The 11072-nt window shown below is 35.7% G+C and overlaps 1 protein-coding gene and 1 long non-coding RNA gene across 2 annotated transcripts; both read right to left on the reverse strand.

The window, feature by feature from the left end:
* Window positions 1-1408: 1408 nt before the first annotated feature.
* Window positions 1409-5699, reverse strand: LOC140794420 (uncharacterized). Its single transcript, XR_012110127.1, has 4 exons — window positions 4223-5699; window positions 4007-4088; window positions 1846-1906; window positions 1409-1751 (listed from the first exon to the last, which is right to left on the reverse strand). It is a non-coding gene; the product is annotated as an uncharacterized lncRNA (long non-coding RNA).
* A 2593-nt stretch (window positions 5700-8292) lies between these two features.
* LOC140793697 (pentatricopeptide repeat-containing protein At4g19191, mitochondrial-like) lies at window positions 8293-10632 on the reverse strand. The gene has a single exon (XM_073145344.1). It carries the CDS (start codon window positions 10630-10632, stop codon window positions 8293-8295), a length of 2340 nt encoding a protein of 779 aa, XP_073001445.1.
* Window positions 10633-11072: the final 440 nt, after the last annotated feature.

The raw sequence follows: 11072 nt of genomic DNA on the forward strand, positions 1-11072 counted from the left end.
AATGGACTGCTCAGTGAGGAAGCGGGAAATGGAAGCGAATTCAATTAATTTCATCAAGAGAGAATTCAACTGATTTTATCTGGAAATAAATTCCACTATTTGGAAAATAATAAACGCAAACAAAATTCATCTAATCTTATTATTTGGAACGCAAAAGGAATTCATTTCATTATGTTCTTTTTTTTCCTATTTTACCTATTAGCTTCAATAAGATTGCAACAGATTAAGATTTCATTTTGAGATTTGGAAAAGTTAACTTGAGTGGCAAATGAATTTAATTCAAATCCGACCTCGAAACATCAGATTTGGATCCATCCAAATCAACTAAAATCAAATGAAATTCCATAATTTTACAATTCCAAACATCAGAATAGATAAAATAAGAATTTCATATTAATTGAATTCCACTGATTTGGTGATTCCAAACAGAGTGTAAAGCAACAGTAGATGTTGTAAGAAGATGAGCTAATAGAAGCTATTATGAAGGCGAAAAGTTAAAGCTAGAGAAATGAATCAGCTTTATACTGAAATCAAAAGACAGAATACAAAGTTTACATCTGGTTATGATTTAGAAGGTCTACAGTTCATTGCAGTGCACAACCATATATATGTTGTAATAATTCATCTTTTCTATGTATGTAATGCAAATTTATTATTCACGTATATATATATTAGGTCAAACTTTGATCCATTAGATGGCTAAAAGATAAAAATAACCCTACTATGTTTTGCATACTTTCAGCTTAGTTATAGCCACTCTTGTCTTTTTGCCTATTAGATTATTAATACTTTGGCTTACAATTATCAAAAAACAACCTGAAGATTATCTATGCAAAAACCTTTGGTTTTGAAAGGTATACATGCAAATATGAAATTTAGAAAAGTATCCATGCAAATAAGGGAATTTTGAGCGGTATACATGAAAAATAATCCCATATACTTTTTTCAAATGTCATAACTACATTCTTTGAAATATCATCATTGCAACCAAAATTATTGAGCTCTTTCAAAAAATGTCATTCCATCATCAAATCTAACTAATCACAATTAAAACTGAATTTAGATTAAAAAAGACTATTTTATCTTGTATAAATTGCTTAAAATGATTCGAAAACTATCTAATACTGCCCTACTTCATAGTACAAGAAAAGAAAATCTTTTTTTTTTTTGCAAGAAATAATCAATGATAAATAATTTACACTCTAAACATCAAGAGAGAAGAATAGTTTAGTAATTTATATACATTTGCTAACTTCACCAAGCATTTTTTTTTGTGAATATTCTATGAATATTTTGTGAAAGCTAACAATAATGGCAATTTTGAAACAGCCAAAAGATTTTACTGACAAATATAATATTTTAAAGAATGTAGTGGCAAATATGGTATTTTAAAAGTTAAGTAGCAATTATGTTAAAAACCCGTATGTGTATACATGTTAACAAATGTAGACTAATGCATAAAATAGTTTTCTTGTAAGTATAGTTAATTCTCATCAAGAAATTTTGAAATCTTTTAAATCTAAATGAACTAGATTAAGGAAAAACACCAACTAAATTGCTACTTCCTCTCTCTAAGCATAGTCTATGACACTGTCTATGATGCAGATGATAGCTTCCACTTCCATCTGCGATGCACTGAAGCATTGGAAAGCCATTTCCTTTAAAACTGATGAAGCTGAGACAGAATCTGATGACCCTATAATTCTTGTGCCTCCTAGAAAGCTCCTTCAGACCCTTCCCCTTTCTTTGACCTATTTGATTTTCATGGTATGTTCAGAACTTCAGAATAGTTCTTTTCTCTGCAGAGATCTTGAAATGTAAACAGTTTGTTCATCAACACTTTACCTGGTGGCAGCTAACTTCAATGTATTCTATCCGCGGAGTAAGTGTTCCGATGTATACCACCCTGCGGCAAACAACTGTGGTGTTTACAATGATCACAGAATATCTTCTAAAAGGCCAAGCATATACACCTTCTATTTTCACTAGGTATCTTCTTCAAAATAACTCTTGTATACATCATGTTCAAATTTTCTTCCCCTACTAACTAAATTACAGTTGTCATTCGAAAAGTTCGCCACCTTAGACTTTACAGTAAGGAAATTATGCGAACCATTCCTTCAATTTTCACATATGACTTAGTCTATTCAGGAAACTAACTTAGCAAAGTAGAGAAAAGAAGGAAGACTTTAAAGAAAAATGAATCAATGATTCTCTGAGTACGGTGAAGGTAATTATCATAATGTTCAATGAGTTGTATACTTGAGGAGTGTTTAATCTTCATGAGAAATGTATGATTTTATCAGTGCAGGGCTTATTGTTCTTGGTGCATTTATTGCTGGAGCTAGGGATTTATCATATGAACCCTATAGCTATGCTATTGTTCTTGGAGCCAACATAGCAACGGCAGTGTACCTTGCAACTCTGGACCTTCTTGGTATTACCTAAACCCTTACACCACTCTTTTAGTTTCTTTTCTCTTATGTAGCAGCTCTTCACTGACACCAATACTTGCAACTTATGTTTACCAGGGAAATCAAGTGGCCTAACTAGTTTTGGTCTCATGTGGTGCAATGGTAATAAATATGCAATCAAATAAGTTTGAGGATTGGAACTTTATATTGCTTATTAGATCATGTTTAAGTCCTTCATTAATATTTTTCAGGATTAGTTTGTGTGCCATTGCTATTGTGTTGGACATTTATCTCTGGTGATCTGGAAAGCATTATGAGTTTTCCAGACATATATTCTCCTGGTTTTCAGGTACCTAAGCTTTTCATTTTTACCCTTTCTTTCTGTTTACATTCATGTTCATATCTATGCCATCTAGTCCTAAATGATGATGATTTCTTGCATGTCTCAAACAGTTGTTATTATGGTGTCAAGTCCTTTTCTATTTTCTTCCGCGTAATGCAAGTTCTATCTGTTTTTGAGAATTTGGCTTAAGAGCAAATCATATGAACAACAAAACTTACAAATTGAGATTCATAATTTTTTTAAGGTCAAGATACTTCAAGTAGATTTCCTCACATAGTGCTCTAATTCACTACTACCTGTGTTTTCCAAACTACCGATTTTTTCCTTTGAGAATTATATTAGCTGCATCCTTTGTACTACAGCCATTTTACATTTTAATTTTACCATCTTTAATCCGTCATCACATATCTTTTTTTCACGAAAAAGAACCCTATAATGCTTCCACATAAAATTGGCACATGATTGGTACTGTACAATTACTATTTCATTAACTTCAGTAGATGAATGTAACAACTAACAAAGAACAGAAAAAGGTAATACTTCACTTATATATTTGTCAAAGCTGTGTAATTAATCTCCAATATTCTATATATGAGCTCATTAATATAAATAGAAGGACCGAGTACTAAGTATTTAGTTATAACTATTTGGAGTCACATCTTAAATCTCTTTCTTTCTCGGTTTCTCCTTCTCTCCCTCTACATTTTCATCTTCATCATATGTCCAAATTATTATCTGATAAATACTGGATCTAACTATTGATTTAAAAGGAATATATAGTAGATGACATGTGCCTCTGGTTCTCTGTTTCTCTGTCAGACTTCCAGTTTTCAGTGTATATTAATCTCCACAGTATAGAACATGTACTTATTTGATTTTAAAGATTATTCGTGGAGAACTTAGGCTGTTAAGAATATATTTCCTGAAATACTCTTGATCTTAATAGAGTCTTTCAATGTGGTTAATTGTTACAATTTGTGCTCCTTTAACAAAGCATAAGTTCTCTTTACCCAAAAGTAACATGATCACTTTTACAAGATTGCGTATTGGCTTTCATATTTGAATCACATCATAGTTTTGATATCAGATTTAGAATGGTTGGCTGAGAATCTGAGATTGTACCCTGATCCATCAGTCTGAGCCACTTTTTCTGCTTGACATTTTAGTTATACATCCTACAAACTGATATGCATCAATAAGTTCTAGTATGAATGATACTCGCCATATTAAATATTTAAGAAATGCTTACTTTTTGCAGGTTGTATTGCTTCTTTCCTGTATAGTCGCATTCCTCTTGAACTACACCATCTTCTTGAACACAACCCTGAATTCTGCAGTCACACAAACAATGTGTGGAAATATGAAGGTTAGATTGCATAGCTTTTACCCCTTTCCTGTATGTTGCAATGGTGACAAACTTCTCTGATGATATTCTTGCATATATGCTGCTTTAGGATGTGTTTACCATCATAATTGGCTGGCACTTTTTTGGTGGGCTTCCTTTTGATCTGGTGAGTCTGAGAAGCCAACACAATGTGATGAACTATTTCAATCTTCTTGGCTTTTGATAGTTGAAGTTTCTTTTTGTATTTTGCTGTGCAGCTGAATGTTACTGGACAGTTGCTTGGTGTCCTTGGCTCACTTCTATATGCCTACTGCAAACTCAAAGGGAAGTAGTCATTGATCATTAACCACTGTAATAGTCTTAAACTGGAAACTTCAACATCTTTAGGCTAATAATAGGCATATGGTCGCTCATCAGTCTAACAAGAGAAGCAAGTTCTCCACAATCTTTTCATATGAAGTTATATTTTAATCTTTGAAGGCCCAAGTCTCCTCTTCATGTTATTGTCCAAGGTGAAACAGTAATATGTTGTTTTTAAATATTATTGGTTAAATCTTCTCAAACTCAAGGACAGCAGCCTCTCTAATATTAACATGGTTCAAAGTATCGGCCGATGCCGATACATATCAGCCATCACCGATATGAGACCGAGGACAAAACCAGTTTTCCCTTGGTTTCAGCCTCATCTCTGTTATATTGGCTAATACGTAAACATAAAATTTTAATTTTTCCATTATGTGGCCATCATCAATCTGAAACCAAGGCCCAAACTAGTTTTTTCTGAGTTTCTGTCTAGTATCGACTGTATCGGCCATTACGTATCAGTATGAGTCGTAAACACAATTTTTTAAGTTTTATTTTATACGGACTATATGTGGATCGCATCATAAGTTTTATCAAACTTGAATCCAACACCAGACATCAATTATTGATATCCTGATATCTCGAGCTCCACCTTTTTTCATTTCCTTCCCATTTGGTTTCTTGAAATATTTATGAAGTTCAAGAAGATTTCATCAAGCATAAATACACTATGCGAAGAGCCCTTCTGTAAGACGCATAGGATTCCATAGTAGCACATAATATCAGATATCCAAACTTAATATAAGCTGAAAGCATTAGAAGGAAGAGAAAGGCCTTTTTTTCTAAGCTAATCATGCTGAAGTTGGTCAAACAAAAATGCAGTTTGCTTTCTCAGCATAGAAACTTGGTGCTCTCCAAAACAAGAACAAAGTTCATCTTCAGAACAAGGAGCTTCTACAAACTCTGAGCAAGTGTATATAGATTAATTACACTTTCATGGTCCTACAGAAAGCCATAAAAACTTGACATTGTTCAGTAATTAGCATAGTTCTGTGCAGATAGTATGTCAAAGATTGCTATAGCTTTAATATTCAAAGATCGTTATCTGTCTAAGGTTCTTTTGCCCATGTTATAAATTTTTTCTTATTCAGAATAACTGTTAAACATTATGATAGCTATATTCTAAAATACAAATACTATTCATCAAAATTATATCTTATATCACACTAATATAATTATTAATTTATCTTTGATATCTATCTTATAAATCTATTTTATATTAAATCAAAGAGTATTTATCGTATTTTCATAAAAGACAAAAAAAATTCTAACATTTTTTTTACTTTATATCACATCAACGATAATTATTATAACTTTATTTTAAAATACAAATAAATATAGAAATAGTTATTCCTAGAATAAACATCTTATTTTTAAAAATAATAAATATGAATATCTATTATAGAATTGCTCTTAAAGTGGAAAAAAAATTGCAAAGAAAAGGAATCAACATAGCAAGTTAATCCACCAATAAAAATGAAATATATCAGCTCACCATAGGTATCCCATTGAATAAATGCATCCTGCAATGATCAAAGGCACAACTATCAAGTAGTATAAGACAACAGTTGTTGATTCAGACAGAAAGCTGGAAATATGAGCTTATCCAAAACCAATTAGGAAAGGAAGAAAAAGAAATAAAAAGCTTCTCCTGATACACTGCTCCGTTATGTCTTTTTTCTTTTCATAAAAAAGATATAATAAAGGAGGGTTAAAAATTAACAAAAGAAAACAAAGATCAATGATGCTCATAATAAGTAATAGGATATAGATATCAACTTACAAGTCAAACGTAGCTAGCAGTACAATTGTCCAGTTCCCTACATGCTTCAAGGAAAATTAAGACATCATCTACGAACCAAATGGAACTCAAATGTTCTGATGTCTAAGTATTTGAAGAGGAAACATAGTGAAAATTATAAAATGATTAAGAACCACAGCATAAGAGTAGGAGATCGTAGCCACTTAGAAATCCCACTAAGATTATATTTCAATAATTGAGAAGGTTTATGTTACATCCAAAGATGCAAGAGAGATTATTAACCGTAGAATTGATCATACAAAAGGAAATTCAGATCAATATTTTTTTCAAATTAAGTTAGAACGAAGGATAACCTTGATATCCATAACAATTAAGCAAAAATTGATCATTTTCGAGAGAAAGACTGATCTACTTGAAAAGGGGATGTGTAGATACTTTAAATCCAATTCCTTCTTCCTCATCTAACTTTTCCAGTTGTATAATGAACTGAACTCATATTTTAGATAGTTTTTGCTATATTAATGAATAATAAGTCTTTTCTTTTCTTTCTATATAATTCAAGTTCTATCTCTTCTTGAGAACTTGAGTGAGAATAAACATGAAAAGAACAAAAAATTAAGAATAAAAATTCATAACTTTTTTCCTAAGGTTAAGATCCTTTCAAGTTTCAAGTAGATTCCTTTACATAATGTTCTTATTCACTAACTTTCTATTTTCTTTTAAACTACCCATATGTCATTTATCACAGCCATATTACAATTTACCATCGCTAATGCTATCACCACATTCATTTTTCACTAAACAGAACCCTCTAAAGCTTCCACAAAAAATTAGCATAGTTTTTTTTTTCCTTGCATTGTTAGAAACACTAACATATATAGAATTGGGAAAACCCCAGTTATGTATTTTTTTTTTCCCTGAGCTACGCAATTCATCTCCAAACTTTACATATTTGCATAAATAGAAAAACTAAGGCTTTAGTCCTCACTATTTGGGGCTATATGAACTTTTTCCCTCTATGCTGCTCTGTTTTGGGCCAGGATCTCTAGCAGGCCATTTTGTCTGCCTCACTAATTCTCCCAATTCCATGCTAGTCTTGCATCTGAAAACCATTAAACTTGTAACGAATGGAAGTGATGAAGAAACTCTATCCAAATATCTGATTTGAAGAAACAGGAAGTGCTAGCCAACTGTTGGCTGTTTGATGAAAAAGAAAGTGTCCAGTCCATTTGCAAAAATATTGATCATATTATGTCCCTCTTTTAAGTTTTCTATGCAATGGTACTACAGCAGTAGAGCTTTTGTCTGTTTCCATGGTCTGTTGTACCACTTTGCTGCTCCATTTTAGCAAAGCTTACTTAAGCTCAAGCAAATGCTTAGCCGACCAAGAAGATGATAACCATCATTTTGACCTTCAAGCAATTTGGGACATATCATGCCAAAAACTTTCCATGATTCAAGATGAATCTTGTCACTATACTTTCATCCCGGACATGTCAATTAGGAAACAACAATTTATTGAAGGCCCAAAGCATTTTCCAATCACTTACCAAGTTAATACGCTAAACTGTTACCACAGAAAGATGGCCCATGTCATGCCACCACGATTGGTAACACTGTAATGTGAAGGAGATAACACCACACCCCAAGAGTGACATAGGAGACTCTTTTCAATTTCCACATTAGGTTATGTATGAAACTCCATCCCTGGGAGCCAAGAGTTTCTCTGAACTTCTAAGAGACAGTACTGACTTTGTCTATCCACATTAATTTTCTTCAACTGAAATGCTACTGAGAAGATAAATACATCCTCATTCAAGTTAAAATGTTGAGCAGGATTCTCTGATTTCTCATACTGACATCTGCTGCCCAATCATATGTTTAGCCAAGTAGAATGCTTCATGGGGCATCATTGTCATGCCTGCAAATCATATCTTACATCCAATATACTGATTCAGCATAATGGCTTTGAAGGCTGCAAAGTAGTTTGCATCAATAAATCAAGCCTCCATTCTTGGCATCACAACAATAATGCCATCCTCCAATAAACCAAGCCATATACTTCTCATCCAACTATCATGTCTTGATCCTCGATTTCCTGGTCAATAAGAATGAATTTGTGGTCTATGTGAGGGATGTATCCTTCATCTTTTAGCTGCTCTGTTAGGCCATCAAGAACAATATATATATCATCACAATGCTTGTGAAGCTTGTCACCAGTAAGGAACCTGTGTATCTCGCTCCCGCCAATTTCGATCCAACTGAATCCTGGGCACTTCTTTACACCAGCATCTTTCATCGCTGCCCGGACATGTGCCACATCTCGCCACCTTGAAGCGTCTGCATAGGTGTTTGACAGCAAAACCCAATAACCAGAATGCTGCGGGTCTAACTCGATAAGATTCTTGGCAGCAATCTCTGCTAGCTCAACATGGCCATGGAGTCTGCAGCTGCTGAGCAGTGCGCCCCATATGCAGTCATCAGGCTGCACAGGCATATCTTTGATGAATTGGTAAGCCCTATCAAGCTGGCCTGCTCTTCCTAGGCCGTCTACTATACAAGAGTAATGATCCAGATCAGGAACAACACCATGCTGGCTGCTCATTGTCTCGAAATAATGGAAGCCTTCGTCAAGCAAGCCTGCATGACTACAAGCTGACAAGAGCGCAATGAAAGTGACACGGTTGGGTTTATACCCTTGCTCTTGCATCTTGTGAAAGAGAGATATGGCCTCATGGGGAGAATCACTGAAACCATAACAAGAGATTATGGTGTTCCATGAAATAATATCTTTAGAAACAACCTCATCAAAAGCCTTTTGAGCATCTTCTATGCAGCCACATTTCCCATAGGCGTCCATTAGAGCATTTTGAACAACTGGCTGACAGAAGCCAGCTTTTATAATTTGTCCATGCAAGGCAATTCCTTGTCTGAGATATGATGAGAAACCACACCCACTTAGCACTGAGCTGAAAGAGTACTCATCAGGCCTGATACCATTAGCAATCATTTCCTGAAACAGTTCAAATGCCCTATCAAAGTCATGGATCACAGCATAGCTTGAAATCATGGTATTCCAAGATATCGTATCCTTCTCAGGAGCCCCTTGGAAAACCTTCTCAGCAGATTCTCTGTCTCCTCTCTTGGCATACATGGCCATGAGAGCATTGCTCACAGATGTGCCAGACTCCATTCCATTCCTATATGCATAAGCATGGATCTCCAAACCACTCTTCGATACCCGACCACACTCTGGAAGGACCAACGTGAGTGAAATTCTAGATAGAATTTGACCATCTTGACAACATTGGAAGGCCATATCCCGGAAGACATCAAAAGCCTTGCGAGTTTGCCCAGAATCAAGGTACCCTGAAATCATCGAATTCGACAATTGGCATATTTTCAATTTAACATCACGAAATAATCCAAAAGCATACTCCATGTACCCATGAAAGGCATATCCCGAAGCAACAGCTGAACACAACCGATCAAAATCTATCGGATCAAAATCCACTGCCCCTGCATTCCTCAGAGCAAAACCATGCAATTGCTTAAGCCTTTCCAAGTACTGGATCATGGGAATAACTGATAGAAGAGTATTAAATGTAGCCGCATTGGGTCCCACCCTACCATCCGACACCATCTCCCCAAGCATCTTCAACGCAAGATCAACATCCCCAAGCCGAACACACCCTGCAATGACCGAATTCCAGCTAGTGACCCCGACCTCCAAACCCGCATCTGCCATCGACCCCATCAACCTCAATGCCTCCTCCAAAAACCCATCTTGGATGTATGCCGAAATCATTGAGTTCCAAGTCACGACATTTCGCTCAGGAATTCTGTCAAACAATAAGAGCGCATCTCCCAAACTCCCAACTTTCACATAGAAATCCAAGAGAGCGCTACCGCAGAAGACGTTGGAGCGGAAAAGGCCGGATTTTGCAAGGTGGGCATGGATCTGGAGGCCGAGATGGAGGAGGGATAGGGCAGCGCAGGACTTGAGAACAAACGGGAAGGTGAACTCGTTGGGAGTGAGGCCGAGCTGAGCCATTTCGAGGAAGAGGTCGAGGGCATGATAAGGGAGGGAGGAGGAGAACGCGCGGATGAGGAGGTTGAAGGCGACGACGGTGAGGTGGTGGCCGGCGGGAAGGAAGGGGAGAAGGGCGGTGGCGGAGAAGGGGTCACCGGTGGTGGCATAGTGGCGGAGGAGGTGGAAGGAGAGGGAAGGGGAGGAGGGGAGGAGGTTGAGGCGAAGGGCACGGGCGTGGACTGCGGCGGCGCCGGAGGAAGAGGAGAAAGAGAAGCTTGGGAGAGAGGTAGTGGGATTGAGAGATAGAAAGGTAGAAGTTTTGGAGATGGGGGAGGAGAGAGGAGGAGGAGGAGAAACAGGTATAGAGGTCATGGTGGAGATTATCGGGAATGGTCTAAGAGGAGGAGGAGGTGGTAGAGGGAGTTTTTTTTTTTATTCTTATTTAATTTCGCCTTATCTATTTTTTTTTTTTTAACTATATTTATCATATGTATAAACTCTACTCTTCTGCCAACGTTCTAAGTACACCCGAAGTCTAAGTCTAAGCTCCTATTTTTATTAGAGTATCACCAACGCTAGCTCCATATTTAGAGCTAAAAATAAAGCAAGAGCTCGATGCATTCCAACGCAGATCTCCATATATATTAAATAATAATATAATATATATTATTATATTAGCTATTTTAAATTACTTAACAGGTTATCTTAGCATTATCATATAATTGTATTCTTTTAGTTTTATTTAAAAGCTCATCTAATTATTCATAACTTTGTCTCTAGTAAATATTTTTATATTTTAACATATAATTTAG

This window comes from Typha latifolia, chromosome 8 (assembly GCF_019914945.1).
Source record: "Typha latifolia isolate L0001 chromosome 8, TyphaL0001v2, whole genome shotgun sequence".
NCBI lineage: Eukaryota > Viridiplantae > Streptophyta > Magnoliopsida > Poales > Typhaceae > Typha > Typha latifolia.